The sequence below is a fragment of the Pelophylax lessonae genome (genome assembly GCF_965119305.1).
Source record: "Pelophylax lessonae genome assembly, chromosome: 3".
NCBI lineage: Eukaryota > Metazoa > Chordata > Amphibia > Anura > Ranidae > Pelophylax > Pelophylax lessonae.
The window spans coordinates 313,871,803-313,894,558 of NC_138770.1; the positions used below are offsets into that span (position 1 = coordinate 313,871,803).

At 45.1% G+C, this 22,756-nt stretch overlaps 1 protein-coding gene across 1 annotated transcript in view; it reads right to left on the minus strand.

Moving 5' to 3' along the window:
* Positions 1–3,193: 3,193 nt before the first annotated feature.
* The window catches only part of PSMD1 (proteasome 26S subunit, non-ATPase 1), a 140,825-nt gene continuing 121,262 nt past the window's right edge, over positions 3,194–22,756 (minus strand). Inside the window, exons 24-25 of the mRNA XM_082251678.1 lie at positions 16,384–16,532; positions 3,194–3,362 (exon numbers count right to left, since the gene is read on the minus strand). Coding sequence (XP_082107804.1) covers positions 16,386–16,532 — 147 coding nt within the window. The 3' untranslated portion in view covers positions 3,194–3,362; positions 16,384–16,385. The remainder of the gene's footprint in view (positions 3,363–16,383; positions 16,533–22,756) is intronic.

Genomic DNA, 22,756 nt, shown 5'->3' on the forward strand with positions numbered 1-22,756 from the left:
GAACGTTTTGACGCTGTAAGCAAAACGCCCAACGCTCAAAAAAGTACATGAGCTTCTTTTTGGGCAGATTACAGGCGTTTACCATTGGTATCTATTCAATCAAAAAACGCCTGTAAATCGCGGTAAAAAAACGCGCAAAAACGCTACGCTCAGGTGTGAATGTAGCCTAAAGAGAGCACTAGATCGCTGTGTTTATTTTATACATGTCGTATATATCGTATCATGCTGGTGGAGAGAGGAGTGTGAGGTGACCACCCTATCCCCTTCACTGTGTCAGCGACACTGCAGATCTGGCCATTTTTATCTTACCTGAAGCACCTTTATCCAGAGGGAGGACAGGAGGAAGCTACCGATCCATACCTATTGGCACCTGTGTGTGCAATAAGCGGGTTTGGCTCATTATAATTTGTGAGCCAAACTAGGAGGTGAGCGGCCAGCTTTACTATTTATGCACCAAGGCACTTTAAGTTATTCAAGCACCAGCACTTGGTCTCTTGATACCAACACAGCATAGAAGATATTATCCACTTTCATGGACGTTTGCACCTATTTTTATTTACACTAGTGTATGCATATGTGTGATCTATATTTATTTTGCACGAGCACTTATTATGACAATAGTCATTTATTACATAAATTGTTTTATCCACTGAAATAGTTCTTATCACCTGGATTATTGTATTATCACAGTATTTAAGAGCACTTGCACCTTTATTGTGATACATTTCTATATATTTTTTTTATTCACAGATATATATGTTTTGTCATTTGACACATTTTGCGTATATTTATTGTATTTATCCTTTGGCGCTACATTTTTTTATATATTTTTGGATCAAATCCAAAATCGCCTCACCTTGGGACATTGCCACCAAATACGGTATGCTGTTCCATCCCGATCACAGCCTCAAAAACACTTTAGAGACACTCCTGGGACATAGGTAGCCAATCTAGTCGGCACCATATACCATCTCAAGAGAACCTTATAATTTGCTTCTATAATAGAAGTATTTATGAGTAATTTCGAAGTGGTCTGAACAATCGAATGCCACTCCTCAAGTTCAAGGTTTTTAAAGAAGACTCAACGACACGTTGAGAAGCTGAGCCAACTGCTGGTCAGGCATCTGGGCAGATCCCTACATTGTTGGGATCCCTGTACAGCCTGGATCAGCTCTTTGACGTTAGACTGGTTGAACCTGGGTCACAGAGAGCAAAACTAAGTGCACTTCTGTGACCCACAGTTGAATTATGACCAAAAAAGCATTGGCCATACTTCTCCCTTAATGTCAAATTAACTGTAGGCTTTTCTGACCTTGCGCCATTTCCACCTGGGGACATCTCTTTTCCTAACATTGTATCTACTAAATGGTCACCATTTCTCAAAATCTTTAACACTTAGCACCTACTATATATCTTCCAATCAGACCTGGCTGAGGAAAAGTTTCAAGAGGATATTCGTTGGATAAGTGCTTTGCAGCTATGTGTACCATGTTTTACAGCCATAAAAGGATTTGTGTAATGTACGCTGGTTATGCCATCCCCTACCTTTCTTTTGGTCATTATATATATTTTTTTTAAGTAATCTTTATTTCTGATAAGCAAACAAAGGAGTAAAACACCTACAAAAAATAAACACAAAAAACAGAGCAAGAATCCAACATGCATAATCAGGGCAAACAAGGAACAGAAGGGCAATACCAGTCCAGGGTAAGCATATAATGTAATGAAATGAAAAAAACAAAAAAAACAAAGAAAAATCTTTCTCATTGTAAACAGGTTCAAACACCCGACGGTACCCTTCAGACAGGGGGATGAAAGAGGGAAAGATAGCAGCATGGGGAGGCATAAAAGAGGGAGGGGAGCGGTGGGAACAGGAAAGGGGGATGAGGAGAGCGGGACAGGAGATCAGGAAACGGGGGGGGGGGGGGAGGAGGACGGTGTTTGTGTGGTAGAGGTAGATTAGGGTATGGGAAACAACCAGGTACATGCATCAAGTTGAGGAAGTAGAGGGTGCGCCATCCGCAACCACCTGAAGTGCGTAATGCAACCACACTGGCCATTTGGCGTAGAATTTATCATATCTATCCCTGCAACGAGCCATCCACTCCTCCGCTGCCATAATATCCTTTATCATTTTGATCCATGCGCCCCGAGACGGGATCTGCGCCGTTTTCCAATAGATGGGGACCAAGCGGCGAGCCGCATTCAAAAGATGCGGTAGGACGCTCTTGCGGTAGTGGCTAAGAGGAGTGTGCGGCACATGCAAAAGAAAGTGCATAGGGTTATCAGGCATATCCTCGTACAGGATGAGTCGAATCTGCGCCCGTATGTCCTGCCAAAAAGGCTGTAGCAATGGGCACTCCCACCAAATATGGAAGGTGCCACGCTGCCCGCAGGCCTGCCAGCACCGATCCGAGGCACCCAGGAAGATCCTCGCCAAGCGTGTTGGCAATCTGTACCATCTCGTCAAAAGTTTAAAACTGTTTTCCTGCATTTTAGTGTCTATGGTACTAGAATGGGTGAGCTGATATAGATGGTCCAGCTGCTGGTCCGAAAAAGAGTAAGATAGATCTCTCTCCCACTCCCGGATAAAGTGCGGCCGCGGCTCACGTTCTCCGGAGTCCAACAACGAATACAGCAATGAGATCGAGTGGGGTATCGGGTCAATACACAATTTCTCGTAGCAGGTCATTGAGGGTGGGGAGCGCACCTCGCATCCAAGGAGAGTCACAAAATGGCGGAGCTGGTGATCTCGCCAAAAATCCATGGGGAACCTGCCGTAGCGAGTCCGCAATGTCTCCAAGGGCAAGAGCACTCCTCCCTGAATGAACCTGCCACAGCGGACCTCGCCATCCTGGGCCCCAGTCCCAAAGAAGGAAAGATCCTCCCCGGGTGCAAACCACAGGAACCCTCCTAGGGGGGTTAGGGGTGATATCGCAGGGGAGAGTGACAATCTGGCGTTCACCCTGTCCCAGGTGGACAAGGCATGAACGGTAGTCGGAGACACCAGGCGTGAGAGGCCCCTTTTGGTCATTATATAACAGCACATTTTGTCATCAATTATATTAACTTCATATCCTTCGCTCAGCCCCTTGTTACCACCGACAACATTTTACCTTTATTAAAACAGAGTACCTAATAAAACAACTCATGTCTGTATATATATTCTAAAAACAAATCACTCAAAACAGCATAGTTTTCTGAATTTTATTTGAAAATCGATCACTTCAGACAGTAACATTGGATCCATGGCTCCTCTACATTAGGGTTAGAACAGAACAGCATGACAGTCAACATGGAGCCCTGAAGGTGTTCCTGGCGGTGGCACTTATTCTATCACCATACATTAATCCACAAGAAGCCTACAAAAAAAAAAAAAAAAATTATATGGTATTACAATATCTTCAGGGAAATATTTCATTGGTAAACAGCATTTTCATATAAGTTACTTCTAGATTGCATTGCATTCATAAAATAAAACATTGCATTTTTGCTTCAACTCTTAAGAGCTATTCATTCACATATTCCTATTTTAAATGGTGGCGAATAAATTGGTTTTATTGGATTTAATATTAAAGGTAACTTCATAAGAACAACTTATCTGAAATCAGCCATGATTCCCAAAACAGCCCAGAAGAATATTCTAGTTCAACCCTAGGAAGCAGTGCTAGTTATGGTAGCAAAACATTTGAAATAACACACATACTGCCCTGTGCCAAAACGAACACTGGTTCCAGGTTTGGGCCAATAGCAGGCTCTAGATGCGATATATACAAGAGCAGATGCTGTTGTATTACCTCCAAAACTACACCGCAGTATGATGATATAACGGCTCCCTGCGGCATGTTTTTAGTGTTGCTACCCACTGCAAAATAAACTCATACACCATAAGCATAAATCAGTTAGATGCGACAGATTGTAAATGTAAAATGATCAACAATTGTATTAAATCACCGTCAAAAATTAATTCTGTGCTTTTTGTCCTATCAATGGCCTATTAAAAAACAGCTACAAACATCTGGAGGTAACCAAGACCACATTGGCTGCATTTGTCTGCCACTTTAAAGCAGATTTCTTACTGGGGGCACACTACTGTTATTAAAATATTTAAAAGCTCAGTAATAATGCATACCACATATTTTATAAAAGAGGTAGCTTGGGAAACATAGCATTGCTCTCAGATTAACTATAGACATGTTACACTACGTAAATGTACACTTTATTACCAAAAGTATTGGGACACCTGCCTTTATAAGTACATGAACTTTAATGGCATCCCAGTCTTAGTCCGTAGGGTTCAATATTGAGTTGGCCCATCCTTTGCAGCTATAACAGCTCCCCATCCACCAAGTGTTTTGGACCAGTGCACAAAGCAAGGTCCATAAAGACATGATAGGCAAGTTTGGGGTGGGGGAACTTGACTGGCCTGTACAGAGTCCTGACCTCAACCTGATAGAACACCCTTGGGATGAACTGGATAGGTCTGACTCGCAGTCTGTGCTCTAACATCTGCACCTGACCTTATAAAATGCGCTTCTGGAAGGATGGTCAAACATTCCCATAGACACACACCTAAACCTTGTTGAAAGCCTTCCCAGAAGAGTTGAAGCTGTTATAGCTGCAAAGGATGGGATAAATCAATATTGAACCCTACGGACTAAGTTTGGTATGCCATTAAAATTCATATGCGTGTAAAGTCAGGTGTTCCAATAATTTTGGTAATATAGTGTACATGTCAGGCCCTAATAAAAAGAAAAACTGACCGCATAGTTGGAGGACACCAAAGTGCTAGGCCCTTATGATAATCTCTCTGATCGGTCTAACAATGGAGAAGAGAGAAGCAAGGAGACCCCTGAGGGAACCCTCAAGAAGCACAAAGACGGAAACCCAAGTGTCTAAAAAAATGCAGTGGCTGCGATATACCACGGCAAGACAAAAATCGAGAGAAATGTCCTTTGTATGTTCTGGAGCAAGATAAATAGGAAGGACAATGTTCTGGTAGCACTAGAGTGGTTTCATATATATATATATATTTATTTATTAGGGATGCACCGAAATTTCGGCCACCGAAATTATCGGCCGAAAATGAGCCTCATTTCGGCCGATAATGGGTTAACATTGCAGAAAATAAATATGGCCGCCGTGGGGAAGGAGGAGGGCGCAGCGCAGGGCAGGTTTTAAAAGTCCCGCCTCTGGCCGGCCGTCCGCCTCTCAATGACGTCCCTACTACGATCTGTGCATTAATGAATGGACATACCAGGCGGGGGCGGGGTGAGCGGCCGCTATAGATAGAACTATGTGAATTATCCCTGTCAGCTCAGCGCGACTATGTGTGAATGAGAACAGAACAGAACTGACCTGACACCGGGCGGGGGGGCGGGCGGAGCGGCCGCTATTAGCTGTAACTATGTGAGAGCTTCACTTCCCTGACAGGCATGTATCTCCGCTGACAGTGAAGTGAAGCTCTCACATAGTTACAGCTAATATCGGCCGCTCCGCCCGCCCCCCCGCCCGCCCGCCCGGTGTCAGGTCAGTTCTGTTCTGTTCTCATTCACACAGTCGTGCTGAGCTGACAGGGAAGGATCACATAGTTCATCTATAGCGGCCGCTCGCCCCGCCCTCCCGCCTGGTATGTCCATTCATAATGCACAGATCGTAGTAGGGACCTCATTGAGAGGCGGTGCGGGGGGGGGGGGAGATGGGGGGGGGAGCTGGGGCAGCTTACCAATGGTATTTGTATTATGAAGCATGAGGGGTTAATGTATTGTCACTGCTGGTCACTCATCTATTAGTGACCGACCAGTGGCAGGTAATTAACCCTTTTGTGCTGCATTAGTGCAACCAGTGTCAGTGTTAATTAACACTGGTTACACTGCTACTGGTTGCACTAATGCAGCACAAAAGGGTTAATTACCTGCCACTGGTCGGTCACTAATAGATGAGTGACCAGCAGTGACAATACATTAACCCCTCATGCTTCATAATACAAATACCATTGGTAATTAAATTAACCTCTTGCCAACCCATCACAGTACATATACTGTGACAGGGTGGCAGCGACAGGTGTACGTCACTACCCGTTTTTGATGTATGCCCCTGTTCTATCCATTTTAAAAAAATTTTGGGGAAAAAGTCATTTTCGGTTTTCGGCCCCAAATTTTCATTACGGTGCATCCCTAATATATATTATATATATATATATATATATATATATATATATATATATATATATATACACAGTGGGTACGGAAAGTATTCAGACCCCCTTAAATTTTTCACTCTTTGTTATATTGCAGCCATTTGCTAAAATCATTTAAGTTCATTCTTCTTCCTCATGAATGTACACATAGCACCCCATACTGACAGAAAAAAATGGATTTTTGTAAAATCTTACCGTAAAATCCTTTTCTCTTAGCTCATTGACAGACGTAGTCCTCGGTGATACACCACCTTCGGGTTATGTTGCCTCCACAGGAGAAGGACTAGACAGGAAATTAAAAGCTCTGGCCACACCCCAGGGGCAGTCCCAAAGGGTATATCCTCTCTCTCTCTGCCTCAGCAAATCAGTTATGTGAAAAAGCAGTCTTTAGAGATTTTAACCCAACTCAAAAAAACAGAGGGGCGGGGACTACGTCTCTCAATGAGCTAAGAGAAAAGGATTTTACGGTAAGATTTTACAAAAATCCATTTTTCTCTAGCGCTCATTGACAGACGTAGTCCTCGGTGATACACCACCTTCGGGACGTCCCAGAGCAGTATCACAACTGAGGGGTGGGAAAATGGAAATCAAATCCCAATCTAGAAGGCCCAACCGGTGCCAACTAGAAGTTTACAATGCTCATCCTTAATGATGAGACTCAACAAAAAGAGAAAAAAATTTTTTTTTTTTTTTCTTCAAACAGAAAAAACCCTCGAGGTAGACCACTGGTCTCCTCAAATTGCGGCCTGCAAAACCTTGCGGCCAAATGAGGCATCCGCCGATGCCGTCACATCAATTTTATAGAATTTTGTAAAGGTATGTACCGACGACCAGGTGGCCGCCTTACATACCTGGACCACTGACGCCTGATGGCGAAAGGCCCAGGAAGTACTGAGCGCTCGAGTGGAGTGCGCCCTAACAGGGAACGGAGGACTCTGACCCTTAATAGAATAAGCCTGTACCACCGTTTGTCTAATCCATTTGGCAATGGTCGCGGCAGATGCAGGCAAACCCTTTCTGGGGCCATCCGTGATCACAAAAAGTGAATCCGTCTTACGGAATGATTCCGTAGCTTTCAGGTATACCCTGATTGCCCGAACCACATCTAAGGAATGCAACGCATGTTCCCGATGATGCTTGGGCTGAGGACACAAGGAAGGTAGTACAATATCTTCATTCAGATGAAAATCTGAAACCACCTTGGGAAGAAAAGATGGCTTAGGATGAAGTACTACCTTATCCCTATGAATCACTAGGTATGGTGACTGGCATGATAATGCAGCCAGTTCTGACACCCTGCGAGCAGAAGTAATAGCCACCAAGAAGGCCACCTTCTGGGATAAAGTAAGCAAGGGAATCTCCCTGATGTTTTCAAAGGGAGGTTTCTGTAGAACCGACAAAACCAAATTAAGATCCCAAGGCGGTAAGGGCGCGCGGACTGGAGGAGCCAGGTGCCGCACCCCCTGGATGAAATTCCGCACCAAGGATTTGGTAGCTAAAGGCTTCTGAAAGAAGATTGCTAATGCTGAAACTTGACCCTTGATGGTGCTCAAGGCTAGCTTCTGCTCAACCCCTTGTTGCAAAAAGGCCAATATTCGAGACACCGAATAGGTACGTGGAGGAAATCCTAAAGATTCGCACCACGCAATATAAGTTTTCCATGTGTGATAATAGACTTTGCTGGAAGTCGCTTTCCTTGCTTTAATAAGGGTAGGAATGACTGAAGCTGACAAACCTCTGTCCTTCAGTACTTGGGTCTCAATGGCCAGGCCATTAAACCCAGCGACTGTAAAGCATGTTGGTAAATTGGTCCTTGAGACCACAGACACTCCCTGAGACGAAGTTCCCACGGAACGTGTACGACTAACATGTCCAAGTCGGCCAGGCCGGCTTGAGGAGGCCAGCCTAGAATTTCTAGGACCACTGGCGCTGATTGAATCTGAACCAGGCGTCCCTAGAGGTATCTGGCCCCGACCATCCGAGAAAGTCTGGTCGTTTTCTGTTCCCACACATTTATCAGATACCTGATAGTTATCAGGAAAGGTGATCTTTTCTGGTTGAACCTCAGGGACCGAAGTCACCCGACTAGAGGCTACTTGGCCTATCTGGTCAACCAGATCTGATTCCTGTGAGGTATCGGGACTAATCTTGGGAAAAGGTAAAGGAAAAGATCTATTCAGGGAACGGTAACTACCGCTTCCTGTAGTACTTAAATGTTAGAAGGGAAGAATCGCACCGGTAGTAGTGGTTGATGCTTGATCTAATGTCCTGAATACCGGTGAAAACGTCCCCCCACCCTGAAACCGGGTGGGGGCGCACCTTCAGGCTGTGTACTCCTTTGCTTCGGGTTTGGCTGGGTTGGTCCCCTTCTTGAACCCTCCTGGAGGAGTCTTGCCTTTCCCGCTAGTACCAGCCGGGCGCCCTTTATGGGCGGTAAAGAAAGGTCCTCGCTTGTTGCGAGGTCCCTTAGCTTTAGCAGCCTGTGGCAAAAAAGTGCTCTTGCCCCCAGTGGCATCCTTAATGATTTCATCTAGGTTGGCCCCAAATAGACGATTCCCCTGAAAGGGGAGATTTGTCAAGGTCTTTTTGGAACCTAGGTCAGCTGACCAGCATTTTAACCACAGCACACGTCTGAGGATCACCGCTGTCTTAGATGCATGCCCTAATAAGGGAGTAGTGTCCAAGGCTGCGTCACAGATAAACTGTAGCCCTTGTATAATCTGTTCCATCAAATCAGATGTCTCCTGGGGAATATCTTTTCCCCTAAGTTCTTGGCGTACCATTTTCGCCCATTCCGTAAGTGTCTGGGAAACTAGACCAATAACAATTACTGGTCTAAAAGCTGACCCTATCAGAAAGAAGATGGTGCGGGACTCTGCTTCCATCTTTCGATCCACCGGATCCTTAAAGGACGAAGTGTCCTCCACTGGAATAACCGTGGCTTTATTCAGCCTGGAAATAGGCGGATCCACGACTGGTGGTACCGTCCATTTCTTAATGATGGATTCCTCAAACGGATAGCGTCTAGCAATACGCTTGGAAATAGTAAAGGTACGTTTAGAATGCTCCCATTCTCCTTTAATCTGATTACCGAAACATTTAGGTACAGGAAAAGCCTTCATCGTCTTGATGGGCTTATTAGTACCAAAAGGAATCTCTGTTTCAGTTGCCTCTGCCGGTAAATCCTCAAGTTTTAAGGTTTCCTGCACTGCCACAACTAGTGCGTCCACCAATGCTTCTTCCTGAATAATAGCAGGAGAAGAAGCGTCCTCCTCACTGTCTGAGGGGGCTTTACCTGGGATAACAGCCCTTGCAGAGGAACCTGCAATTGCCGTGACCACCTCTGAATCTGAGTCAGAGGTGTCAGATGGTATAGGGGTAGGCGGGGGTCGCTTCCTTGACCCCCGTCCCTGACAGGCCGCCTCCACCCGAGCCACCATAGACTCCAAAATTGCTGTAAATGACTCTATACTCTGTGCACCGGCGGGTCCCGTGGCCCCCTCGAGGGAAACAGGTGGGGGAATATGTGTGGCAGGGTCCATGATAATTCCAGTTACTTCCTGGATAATATAATTCAAAAATAAAACTTTTTTTTTTTTTCGACCCCCAGCGCCACAAAAGCCCCTTAGTGTTACCTGCTAGGGATCCCTATCGATCGAGAGAGAGAGAGAGAGATAGACCCCCAGGCTCACCACTTGATGCTCAGAGTTTAACTGCAACAGGTTACAGCGCTGTCTTGACAAACAGGAAGTCTTTTGGCTGGCTGCCCAGGAAAAAAGGAGGCGGCTCCGCCCCTCTGTACGCCTTCCGGCGCCTCCCCCAAGCTCCACGAGGTGTTTGGATCACCTCAAACATGGCCGCCCCCATGCTGGAGACACGAGGCTACGCCAAAATGGCGGCTCGTGCGATCCAGCAATACAAAAAAAAATGGCGGCGGCCCGTACTGAATAGCGGTGTGCTGCAGGGCACACAACACTCTCTCTGCATGGGGATATGGCGTGGTTGGCGGTACCGGCCCTGGCGGACCGCATGGCCGTTCGGGAGGCCTGCTAATAGCTGGAGATCTGATTAGGAAGGCAGTCTACATGTCCGTGGCTTCTGACTGGTAGGTAGCTTATTCTTAACCCATAAGATTCCCAGAATGCCACAGATTACATCATTAAAACATGTATACAATTAGATTGTTAGCTCCCAAACCAAGCCTCCTGGCTTTTTGCACACATAAAATCACACTCAAAGTAGGAGGATCTGTGTCATGTTGTAGGATAGAAAGGGACTCTATCTTACCATACAGAGAGGGGCCCGCGTTCACCACAAAACCCGTCAGGGGGAAAGGGGGAACATACTACTCACCATACCGGAACCAGGCGGGCACCAACTCCTGACAGTACCCCTCTCCACCGGGGCGGGAGGGCTGTCGACCGATACGGACGCCGTGACTCATGGTCTTTGGCGTTTCAGCGAGACGTTTAACTCGCGTGGACAGTCCTTTAATGGGACTTTGTCGCGGCCGACCCAGCGCGGAGCTATGGCCTGCACGCGCTCGTAGGCTGAACTGGGGTGACCACCGGATCTCAACATCCAGCCCGTCGCCCAGTTCAGCTTTCTTGCTTGAAGATCTCACAGGAACACTGGAGAAAAAAAGCTGTCTAAAAAATCCTTTAAGAAAAAATTCTTGCCAGGACCTAAGATCCCAGCAAGGTATCTAGGTCCTTAATCCTAACTAGACAGAAAATAACTGATTTGCTGAGGCAGAGAGAGAGAGGATATACCCTCTGGGACTGCCCCTGGGGTGTGGCCAGAGCTTTTAATTTCCTGTCTAGTCCTGCTCCTGTGGAGGCAACATAACCCGAAGGTGGTGTATCACCGAGGACTACGTCTGTCAATGAGCGCTAAAGAAACACAGAATTGTTGACATTGTTGCAGATTTATTAAAAAAGAAAAACTGAAATATCACATGGTCCTAAGTATTCAGACCCTTTGCTGTGACACTCATATATTTAACTCAGGTGCTTTCCATTTCTTCTGATCATCCTTGAGATGGTTCTACACCTTCATTTGAGTCCAGCTGTGTTTGATTATACTGATTGGACTTTATTAGGAAAGCCACACACCTGTCTATATAAGACCTTCCAGATCACAATGCATGTCAAAGCAAATGAGAATCATGAGGTCAAAGGAACTGCCTGAAGAGCTCAGAGACAGAATTGTGGCAAGGCACAGATCTGGCCAAGGTTACAAAAAGATTTCTGCTGCACTTAAGGTTTCTAAGAGCACAGTGGCCTCCATAATCCTCAAATGGAAGACGTTTGGGACGACCAGAACCCTTCCTAGAGCTGGCCGTCCGGCCAAACTGAGCTATCGGGGGAGAAGAGCCTTGGTGAGAGAGGTAAAGAAGAACCCAAAGATCACTGTGGCTGAGCTCCAGAGATGCAGTCAGGAGATGGGAGAAAGTTGTAGAAAGTCAACCATCACTGCAGCCCTCTACCAGTCGGGGCTTTATGGCAGAGTGGCCCGACGGAAGCCTCTCCTCAGTGTAAGACACATGAAAGCCCGCATGGAGTTTGCTAAAAAACACCTGAAGGACTCCAAGATGGTGAGAAATAAGATTCTCTGGTCTGATGAGACCAAAATAGAACTTTTTGGCCTTAATTCTAAGCGGTATGTGTGGAGAAAACCAGGCACTGCTCATCACCTGTCCAATACAGTCCCAACAGTGAAGCATGGTGGTGGCAGCATCATGCTGTGGGGTGTTTTTCAGCTGCAGGGACAGGACGACTGGTTGCAATCGAGGGAAAGATGAATGCGGCCAAGTACAGGGATATCCTGGACAAAAACCTTCTCCAGAGTGCTCTGGACCTCAGACTGGGCCGAAGGTTTACCTTCCAACAAGACAATGACCCTAAGCACACAGCTAAAATAACGAAGGAGTGGCTTCACAACAACTCCGTGACTGTTCTTGAATGGCCCAGCCAGAGCCCTGACTTAAACCCAATTGAGCATCTCTGGAGAGACCTAAAAATGGCTGTCCACCAACGTTTACCATCCAACCTGACAGAACTGGAGAGGATCTGCAAGGAGGAATGGCAGAGGATCCCCAAATCCAGGTGTGAAAGACTTGTTGCATCTTTCCCAAAGACTCCTGGCTGTATTAGATCAAAAGGGGGCTTCTACTAAATACTGAGCAAAGGGTCTGAATACTTAGGACCTTGTGATATTTCAGTTTTTCTTTTTTAATAAATCTGCAACAATGTCAACAATTCTGTGTTTTTCTGTCAGTATGGGGTGCTATGTGTACATTCATGAGGAAGAAGAATGAACTTAAATGATTTTAGCAAATGGCTGCAATATAACAAAGAGTGAAAAATTTAAGGGGGTCTGAATACTTTCCGTACCCACTGTATATACACACACACACTTCTAGATCTATATCTATATACACACACACCATTAAGTGATTGAATATCCAGCTGCTGGGATAGATTCGTTCTTGATTTGCTTGTTAGGGATCTATGAATTGATGCTGACACATTATTTCCCAATTACCAAGAAAGAACCAAGAAAGCACCTTTGGGGGGAACAAGGTTTTGGGCTTCATGACAACCTTGCCCTTGTGTAAAATGAAGAACAGCAAATTACATGATAAAAGGCCACTTATTCAGAGACCCTATAACAGGGGTCTATGGCCCTCCAGTTGTTCAGGAACTACAATTCCCATCATGCCTAGTCATGTCTGTGAATGTCAGTGTTTTACAATGCCTCATGGGATGAGTACTTTTGCAACAGCTGGAGGGCCGTAGTTTGAGGATCTCTGCCCTATAAGGCAGGGGTGATAACAAGAAAAGCTACCTTACAAGTATATTTAGGTGAAATAAGGTAACATCAAAAGGTGGTTTCTGAAAAACAGAGTCGTTTGGTTTCAGGAGGACACAGAAGAAGAAATGTATGCTACACCTTAAAAAAAAGGCCTTATCTAAGAATTCGGAGATCAAGGGTCTCTGAAACAGATAGGCTAAAGCTGAAATTTGACATTTGAAGGTACTCAAGGCCAGATGCTGATCCAGGCTGGACTTCAGGAAGGATAGAATTCTTCCCATGGAGTACGCTCTAGGACTCACGCCAAGCAAAATTGGCATTCCAGGGGACATGGTAGACTTTGCAAGAGACCAGCTTTCTAGCCTTCCAGAATGTAAGGATGTCCAAGTCTAACAGGCATGTCTCTCAGGATCATGGGTAGCGTCAATGAGATGGGAAAATGGGAATGTGTAAGGAAGCATGCCAGGTGTCTATTGAGGCCAGAAAATCAAATGGAAAAAGAGAGTCGATAATGGATCTGGCAGATTCCATGCAGAACTTTTGAATCTGTAGGAACAAGTTGGAAGTCTTAAAAACCAGAATGGGCCAGACTCCTCCAACTATATTCCAGTTTATAGCCCCTGGAGATGACACTCTGGACCCAGCACTTGAGATGTTCTGGTACCAGACGACTGATAGACACCCTTGCTTTTAGGTGTGGAAGAAGCCTTGGAACCAGCCTTGGCTGGTTTGAAGGGCCATGTCATCTTACTTTGCCTTACAATACTGGGAGGGACAAAAGGAATCCTTCCTAACCTCAGTTCTACTGGTAGGGCCTTCTTCTGGGGGAGGAAAGTAGTCTTATTTCCTGGGATCCGCTTTATTTACTTATCAAGATTTACTTATTTGGTCCAATAGGCGTTCTCCTTCAAAGGGTAACGACTCAAAGTGTTGCTTGCATGGGAGCTCAGCTAACCGACATTTAAGCCAGAAGATCCAGCACATGTGGATGGATAGCAGGATATTGTTGGAGATTTGACTAAGTATCTGCCATGCACGCAATACTGTAAACCCAGAGGTAACAGTGATTGTAGACGGAAGCATCTGTAAAAATGGTTTTAGGCTATGTGCGTAGTCCAGACAGCAATCATTTGGTAGACCACCAAAAAAGCAACCCTAGGTTGCTTAGCCTGGCCATCAAGGAAAAGAGGTCATCTATTCATGTTTACTGGGTTTTTTACCACAAGGATTATCAACTACAGGAACCGCACATTTATGCAGAAAATGTTCCTCAATAGGAAGTGGGCTGGGAAAGTCTTGGCTGGCTGAGATAATATAGGGACCCCATAATGGATATCATGTGGTGAGCAGACTCCGGCTCCTGCAATGCAAAACTAGAGAGTATAGCATAGTAACCGTAGCTATGCTATCCTTCAACTTGGCTGAAATCTCAGTTTCAAGCATATAGCCCCTATCAGATTCCTCACAAGGAAAGGAATTACCCTCAACTGCCCGCCACCTCCTTAGGCAACGTGTCTGGATCAAGGGCTAATGCCCCTGAAATTATTATTATTATACAGGATTTATATAGCGCCAACAGTTTGCGCAGCGCTTTACAATGTGGGTGAAGACACTACAGTTACAGTACAATTCAATACAGGAGGAATCAGAGGGCCCTGCTCGTTAGAGCTTACAATCTAGAAGGGAGGGTCAAGTGAAATCTGACATTGTGGCATAAAATTTCTTCACTAGATAGAAAACAGGAAGTTGGTGTAGCCGATGAGCCAGCAGAAAGATCAAAGGAAGGCAAGGAGTCAAATTAGGGGAAACCAGAGGAAATAGTACTAGGGCCCTCAATGGGTTAACTACCATCCCCAATGGAGCTAAAAGCTGAGCCCTAGCTAGCAAGTACATCTAACTATTCTTCTCTGAACTTTAGAATTGCCATGCTAGTGAATATTGAGAGGGAGGAAGAATGCCGTGGTGCCAAGCACTTGTAGGCCACAGTAACCTATGTAGTGCAGTAACAGCTGCATTATCAGACCCACAGGGCAGAGACAAGAGATGTTGCCTGATCAGAGTCCCCCCTGGAAAGAGGCAAAAGGCAAGGCATGCAGCCACAGTATCCTTCTTGAAAACAAGAATGCACATTACAGTCACAGAGCATATTCAGTTTGCACAGCTGCACAAGACACCACTCGGGGAATGTGTGCAAGTGCAGTGACATCACTACATGTGTATTAGTGTACACAATGGCACCAAAACTTAAACTAACCCTAGCATGCCTGGGTCAACACTGCAACCACACACTAGAGAATTGGGGGAGTGGCTAGGACTAGAGAATGAATGAGAGGACCCTGGGCTTCAACCCTGTATATATCAATAGGGACAGGGCACTGCTGCAGGCAGATCTCAGCCCTGGACCAGCAAAGTACCCTGTGGCTTACTCCACTCATTGCACTATGTGCAAAGGGAGACACTAATAGTAGGATCCAATACACGAAAGCAACATTATAGGCCAGAAACCTATCTTCCAACTGACCAGTTTCAGGCATGGTGCCCAAGACTCTGCCAAGGAGTCAACCAATCCAGGAGCTACATTGAAAGCATCAAAGGCTTTGGTGAAGTAGGAATCCTAATAGAATTAACATTCAGAAAGAAGATGATAGAGCGAAAAGGAAGAAAAAACAAAAACGAGGCCACCAAAAGGAGACAAGAAAAGAAATGCAAGAGTTGCTTTTTTTTTTTTTTAACTCCTGGATTGGGCTTTTTTTTTTTAAATACAGTGGTACAGGGCTACTCTTTTGTACTGATATTATGAGTTTTCCCATACTGCATTAGAAGCTGCAGCAAGACACAGCCCACCTTATTTCATAAATGGAGGCTGTCCAGCATCAGCTAGCCCTTTCCTTCCCAGCCAACCCCTTTCCTTCATTGGATTTTAGCTTTCAATCATGGAGGCTTAGCATCACATATGGGTGTTATAGGGCAGGAACTACCTAGGAACTTTAACTCCTCAAGACTGACATCCACCCATTAAGGCATTTTGATATTTGCCCAAATCCTCCCAAAAGTCAGCCTAATGTTGGCATCAGGACTACAGGAGTACCGAGTCAGAGTGCAGTGAGGTTTTTAGGAAGCTATGTACAGCATCCTGCTGAACCCTCTGCACCAACCATGATGGCATCACTGGGTCTAAAATAAGGTATGTAATGAGAACAAAAAGGTTTAAAACATAAGAATTTATTAGGCACGTTGTTGGGGGAGAGGGACCAAGGAAAGCAAAATATAACCAGGTTAAATTTCAGCTTTACTAAAAGGACCTGCTCAGGGGGGACATATTTTCACTTGCATTAGTAATATGTATTACAATTCCAGCGATCACTTACTTTTAGTCATCAATATATTCAAATGGCTCTGGAGGCTCTGGTTCTTGCTCTTCCTCTTCAATTTTGGGACCGTGAGCAGCAACAGGTTCCACTAGCTGTTCTTCCTCCTCACTAGTGTCTCTAAGGATTATTATGCCACCAATTGAGAGCTATTAAATAAGAAAAAACCAAGATATTCAGAAAGGCGCTTTTTACAAGACTACTCACTTGCACATTATTGTGATGGGCAGACATAAATGTTAATAACCACAAAACACTCTACAAACAGATTATTCGCGACTGTTTTTTTCTTTAAAAAAAAAAGGCAACAGGCATAACGATACTAGGCATTAGTGTTATAAGTTGCTAAAATAACCCAGAGCTGAAAATTTATGACAGGTCGGCAAAAACACAGCTAAAGCCCTGTTTGCAGCAATTGTATCTTATTAATTGAACATCATCATTAACACATGGATAGTATTACCTGGCTTTTAAATTAAACATATGATCCACCCATGTATTAACCACACTACTGGTTAAAAAAACAAAACAAAAAAAACAAAAACACTGTACATTTCCAACTAAATTCTGTCTCTATGAACCACTGTTTACAGTACAGCTGTGGAATGCACAGGTGATTTTCTTTCACAATATTTTTATTGCATAAAGACAAACTCACAAAAGAGTGAACAGACGCCAAGGGCAGTGGTGGAAAGTGATTGGAGAATTTTAACATATATACCACATATAAGTAGGCCTCTTATATGGTATAGCTAGTAACTACAAAGACAAAACGTAACCAGGTGAGGATGCCCCGGGTACCTTTACGGTCTATAGGATAGCAACCATGTAGCTACCAATGATCAAAGCCTAAAAAGTACACTTAGCAAGCAGTATTTCAAAAATCATCATACAACACATACCATGCAATACCTGAGATTGACCTATGTTTGACATACTAATATATATATATATATATATATATATATATATATATATATATATATATATATATATATATATATATATATATATATATATATATATATATATATATTATATCTATATCTATAGTAAAGGGAAGGGGGGGGGGGACTATCCCATAAGCCTCCTGATATGCAAGAGGGCTTTACCCCCACCCAGATGCCAGAAAGCTATACCTTCAAAAAAAATGGGATGGAAAAATTGACCCCAAAAATGTGGCTAGATAGCAAATAACAGACTCTAGTGGTAAATGACCAAAAATAAGAAATGACCACTCCGTCTGCCTTATGATTTTTCTGCTTAGGAAATCTGCAAATATGTTGTCTGTCCCTTTTAGATGGATGGCGGAGATGCATCTGACATTTTCCTCTCCCCATAGAGCTGTCTGTCAGTTCCATGAGACGAGGTGATTTTTTTCCCCCTTGTCTGTTCAGGTATGCCATGGTTGTGGCGTTGTCTGACTGAAACCTGACATCTTTGCCCTGAATTGCCGGCTGAAATGCCTTTAGAGCTTGTCCATGTCTTTTAGATCCCTTGGGCATGCTTGGGCCTAGTGGGGGTTCCACTTCCCTTGTGCATAGTGGCCCACCATGTGCGTTCCCCAGCCTAGAGCGCTGGCGTCCGTAGTGATCCGCATTGGATCGTCCCGTGTCCATTTGCAGCCTTCGAGGTAAGTCAGTGACCCGAGCCACCATTGCAGTGTCCTTTTGACTGCGAGGGGAACCGTGATGGTTGCCTCTAGGGATGCTGTCCTGCCATCCCATTGGGCAAAGATGTGGTTCTGCAATGGTCTCATGTGGAGCAGAGCCCAAGTAATGGCCGGAATTGAGGACGTCAGTAGTCCCAAGACTGCCATGCTCCATCTTACAATCATGAATCTGGTCTCTGTTAGGGGTACCATTGCTTCCATGATCTTCCTGACCTTTTCTTTCAGCAGGAAAATCTTGGTCACTCTGGCATCCTGTATGTAGCCTAAGCATGTGACTCTGGCTTGGTGTTAGTTGCGATTTCTCTTCATTCACTATCCACCCTAAGCCTTGAAGGTAGGATATGCTTACGTGTATAAAAGGAATAGGGGTGATGGCGCTGCCTATATAATTTAGATATAATAAAAAGCTGTGCTGCAAAGTGCCTTAAACTAAAAGCAATAATGTGTAATATTCAAACAAAAATATATTTCATAAAAACTTCAATTAAGTGCAAGTGCAAGGTATAAAGTGCCTGCAGAAAGATTAGAAAGTGACTGGTGCAATGATGTATGAGCAATAAATAATATTTAACATGCAATATTAATGTGCTAAAAAATATATAATGTGCTAAAAAGTATAAAATATAATACTATATAAAGTGAGCTGTTCCACTAATACCACGTGTTGGTATGGGGAATAAAAAAGTGCCCACAGAGCAACAGTAGAAAGGAGTTATTATTTTAAAAAATACAGCTTGCAATGTCCAATAAGAAAGATCCAGTAGAAAAGTCTATTTCATGTGCGGTGACTTCAAAAGCAATAAAAGTGACAACACTCGGAACAAACCGACACTCAGGTGGAAAGGTGACCCCGTGGTGGGTGGTAAGGTGCTGGGATTCCTTTGATAAAATTGCACACTTACCAGAGACACCCACCCCACACAGGGGTATAGAGCGGGTGTATTTATGGGTCTGGCAACCTAGCGGTATCCTCCTATCCCTGGGTGGAGGGCGTGTGCCGAGGATCAGGCTGGTCCTGGTATGGATGTACCCTAGGATGGTCCCCTGTGTGCCTTCCTGCCTAGGTATATTCCGAGGGATCCACTCAGCTCCACTCCAGATATTTAAACCAATGAACTGAAAAGAATTGTAACTGTTCACATTAGTGTTGAAAGATGGCCTGTTTGTCCATACCGCATGGTTAATCAAAATCAGCACTCAGTGTAGAGGAAGAAAGGAAATGTAAGGACAGAAGGGAGGGTGCCTGTCCAGAAATTCACCATCAACCACCTGCACCAGGTCAGAGCCCAAGTAATGGCCGGAATTGAGGACGTCAGTAGTCCCAAGACTGCCATGCTCCATCTTACAATCATGAATCTGGTCTCTGTTAGGGGTACCATTGCTTTCATGATCTTCCTGACCTTTTCTTTCAGCAGGAAAATCTTGGTCACTCTGGCATCCTGTATGTAGCCTAAGCATGTGACTCTGGCTTGGTGTTAGTTGCGATTTCTCTTCATTCACTATCCACCCTAAGCCTTGAAGGTAGGATATGCTTACGTGTAGATCGGCGCTCAGCTTGTCTGCTGTTTCGCGGAAGAATAGCAGATAGTCTAGGTACGGTATCACTCCTATGCCCCGTTGCCTTAGCCCCTTTAGGGCTTCCGCCATTATCTTTGAGAAGATTCTGGGTGCTGAGGAGAAACCGAAGGCCAGGGCCGTGTATTAAAAATGTATCGTGGTAGCCGGTCCCTGTATCGCAAATCTTAGGTATTTTTGATAGTTTTTTTTCTATCGGTAGGTATGCATCCAGTAGATCCACTGTTGCCATGAATGCTCCCGCCGGGAGAATATTTCTGACCGAGTAGATGGATTCCATTGTGAACCTTTTGTAGCTTATGCTTAGGTTCTTGTTTAGTGGCTTTAGGTTCAATAGGAGCATTAACTTTCTTCTTGCAAAGATGTGTGAGTAGTCACCTGTTTTTTTTCTTCCCCTGATGGTACCTGGCAGACCACTTTTTGACTTATTAGGTTCTCTAATGCTGTCAGGAAATCTACCGATTGGTCTGAGGAGTATAGAAGCTCCGTCGCCAGATACTTGGTTGGGGGCGAGAGGAGAGTTCTATCGAATAGCCTTCTGTTACTGTGTGAAGAATAAACCCATTCTTTGTGATACTCCCCCACTGGTGAGCAAAAAATGCCAACCTGTCCCCCACCTGGAGACTGTCATTGTTTATTGCCCTTTGGGGCAGTAGGCTTGAGAATAAAATCTCTTTTGCCTTTTTGATCCTGTTGGGCCCAGTGCTTTTTTTGGGTCCGCCTTAAATCTCCTGGACTGATGAAAGGGCATTTTCTTCTGGCTCTTTATAGCTTGAGGAAACCCCTTGTTTTTGACTGCGGTTCTATCTAAGACCGTTTCCAAGTCCGGTCCAAATAGTAGATCACCCACAAAGAGAATGCCGCACAATCCATTTTTGGACGTGATGCCTCCGCCCCAGGACTTTAGCCATAGAGCTCTCCTGGCTGAAATGATTAAGCCAGTAGCTTTGGCCGTTGTTCTTATGGACTCTGCAGATGAGTCTGCTAGGAACGCAGTCGCTCTAGTTAGAGTGGGTATGATTTTCACTAGCTTCCCCTTGGAGTATCTCCCGCCAGTAGTTCCTGCAGCTGAGCTAGCCAGTTCAGTAGGGTCCTAGCCGTGCAAGTGGAAGCTATGGCTGTGTTGAGGTTTGCCGCTGCTGCCTCCCAAGCCCTTCTCAAAAGTGCTTCTATATTCTTTTCCATGGAATCAGCAAGAATACCAGAGTCATCGAAAATCAAATCTAATTGGCCAGGGAGGCATCCCCCTTAGGGCATTTTGCCCAGGGTTTGGTGTCCTCTGGTGTGAAAGGGTATCTGCGTTCAATCGCAGCCGGGGTAAAGAGCTTCCTTTCTGGCTCTTTCCACTCCCTTGACCAGGTTTTTCAGAGTTTTGTGTACTGAAAAAGTCCTGGGTTTTTTTGACTGTAAGCCTTTATACATTTTGTCATGCAGGGAGAGCTCTGCGACTTTCTGCTCTTAGCAAATTATCGGTGTCTTCTGAGGGAAAAATTGTATCCTCGGCCTCTGGATTCTCATCATCCGAGCCCGAATTTAGGCTGTTTGCGGATTCTGAAACTGAGGCATCCGAATCCAAAACCACCTCCCCTTGTTCCCCCTCCTCTCCACTGATAGGAGGGATGGGGGCTTTACTGGTAGATGGGCTGCTGCCCCGGCTGGAACTTGCCGGTGCCTCCAGTTTCCCTATAGCCGTACAGAGGGCACTGATGCTGGTGAGGGCACTGTGCTTTTGATCTCTTTTTTTTTTATCTCTTTTTTTTAAAAGAGTCAAGCCTGTCTTTAAGGAAACCCTGCGATTCCTTAGCCACCAATCTGTTGATTGATTTTTTTGGCAGAGTGTTTTTTTTCTATTCTGGAGGAAACCTGTGACCGCAAGAATCGCATGCTTTGCTGCTGGTCTTTTCCTTTTTCTCTTCTGGGGCCTTAGTCTGCAATGAAACAGAAAGACAAGGCCCCATGAGGTAGGCAGATGCCATATACCACCAAAGACATTTGCGGTGCGGTAAAGACAGAGGAACTCCAGAGTGCTCTGGCTTACCTTGGAGTTCTCCTGACAAGCAGGATCTGCAGGGCAGGGTGGTGAGGCATCTGACATGGCCAGTCCCAGGAAAAGAAACCCAGCATAGGGACCTTTATACTGCTTCCTGCCCTAGCTCCAGCCCCGCCCCGCCCCCGTGCAGGTTGGTGGACATACCTGCACATTCTTCCGCTGGGTAAGTTACACTCTTCCTTCTGTTAAAGCGTCCTTATGATTTTCATGCTTAGGCATTTTATTGAGAAGATGGATTTGTTTTCTGTCTGTTTGCCCTATTTGCGATGTCGCCAGTGGAAGTACGCCCCTTGGGTGGCAGGCCGGCCCTGGAGACCTCCCTGCTGACTTCCATCCTTCCCAAGATGGTTGCAGCCGGAAGCTCGTCACCGGAAGGGACGCAAGCTGTGCCTCTGCCACCATCTTGCTCCTCCACGAGGAAGCAGATTTTCCTGCGGCTGGCTCGCGGCCCCTGCAATGGAAAAAAACGGAGGGGGGAGAAGACCTGGGGGTCTTGCAAGGCAAAGCAAGTATCCCCAAACCCCTCCCCCACCCCACCCAACTGCTGCCTGCACAACCTTCCGATCCAGGATTTTCCGGCTTAAGGGGCCTCTCTGCTGGAGTACTTTGCCCAAGGCTGACCTCCTCCAGGTATGTTAATGGCGATACCACTTAGGTACCTTACAGCTGGGGGGATAGTTGCATATCCCTCAGTAAGTGAGGGCTAGCATTGTCCCACTTTGCTAGCCCTGACCTTCCTTCCCGAGGCCCTGTGAGCTGAGAGGGAGGCTGGTCAGGGAGCCTCCTGCAACATAGCAAGTAGACTGAAAATAATAAACCAGTGTAGCTCCTAGTGGATACGGAGGAAACTTGAAAAAAACTGAGGCAGAAGGTATGACTGAAGCTTTTGTAATAGTGGACTATTGTGTTTCCTGTGAAAAATAAATCACCAACAATTCATAAATATATAAAATCCAAAACAGATGTTCAATGCACCCTGTGCAATTAATATCAATAAATAAAAATCAATATAATGGTGAGAAAAAGTCCTTCAACACATAGCATACGCATACAAGTCCCAAAGTGCTTCAGCAAGT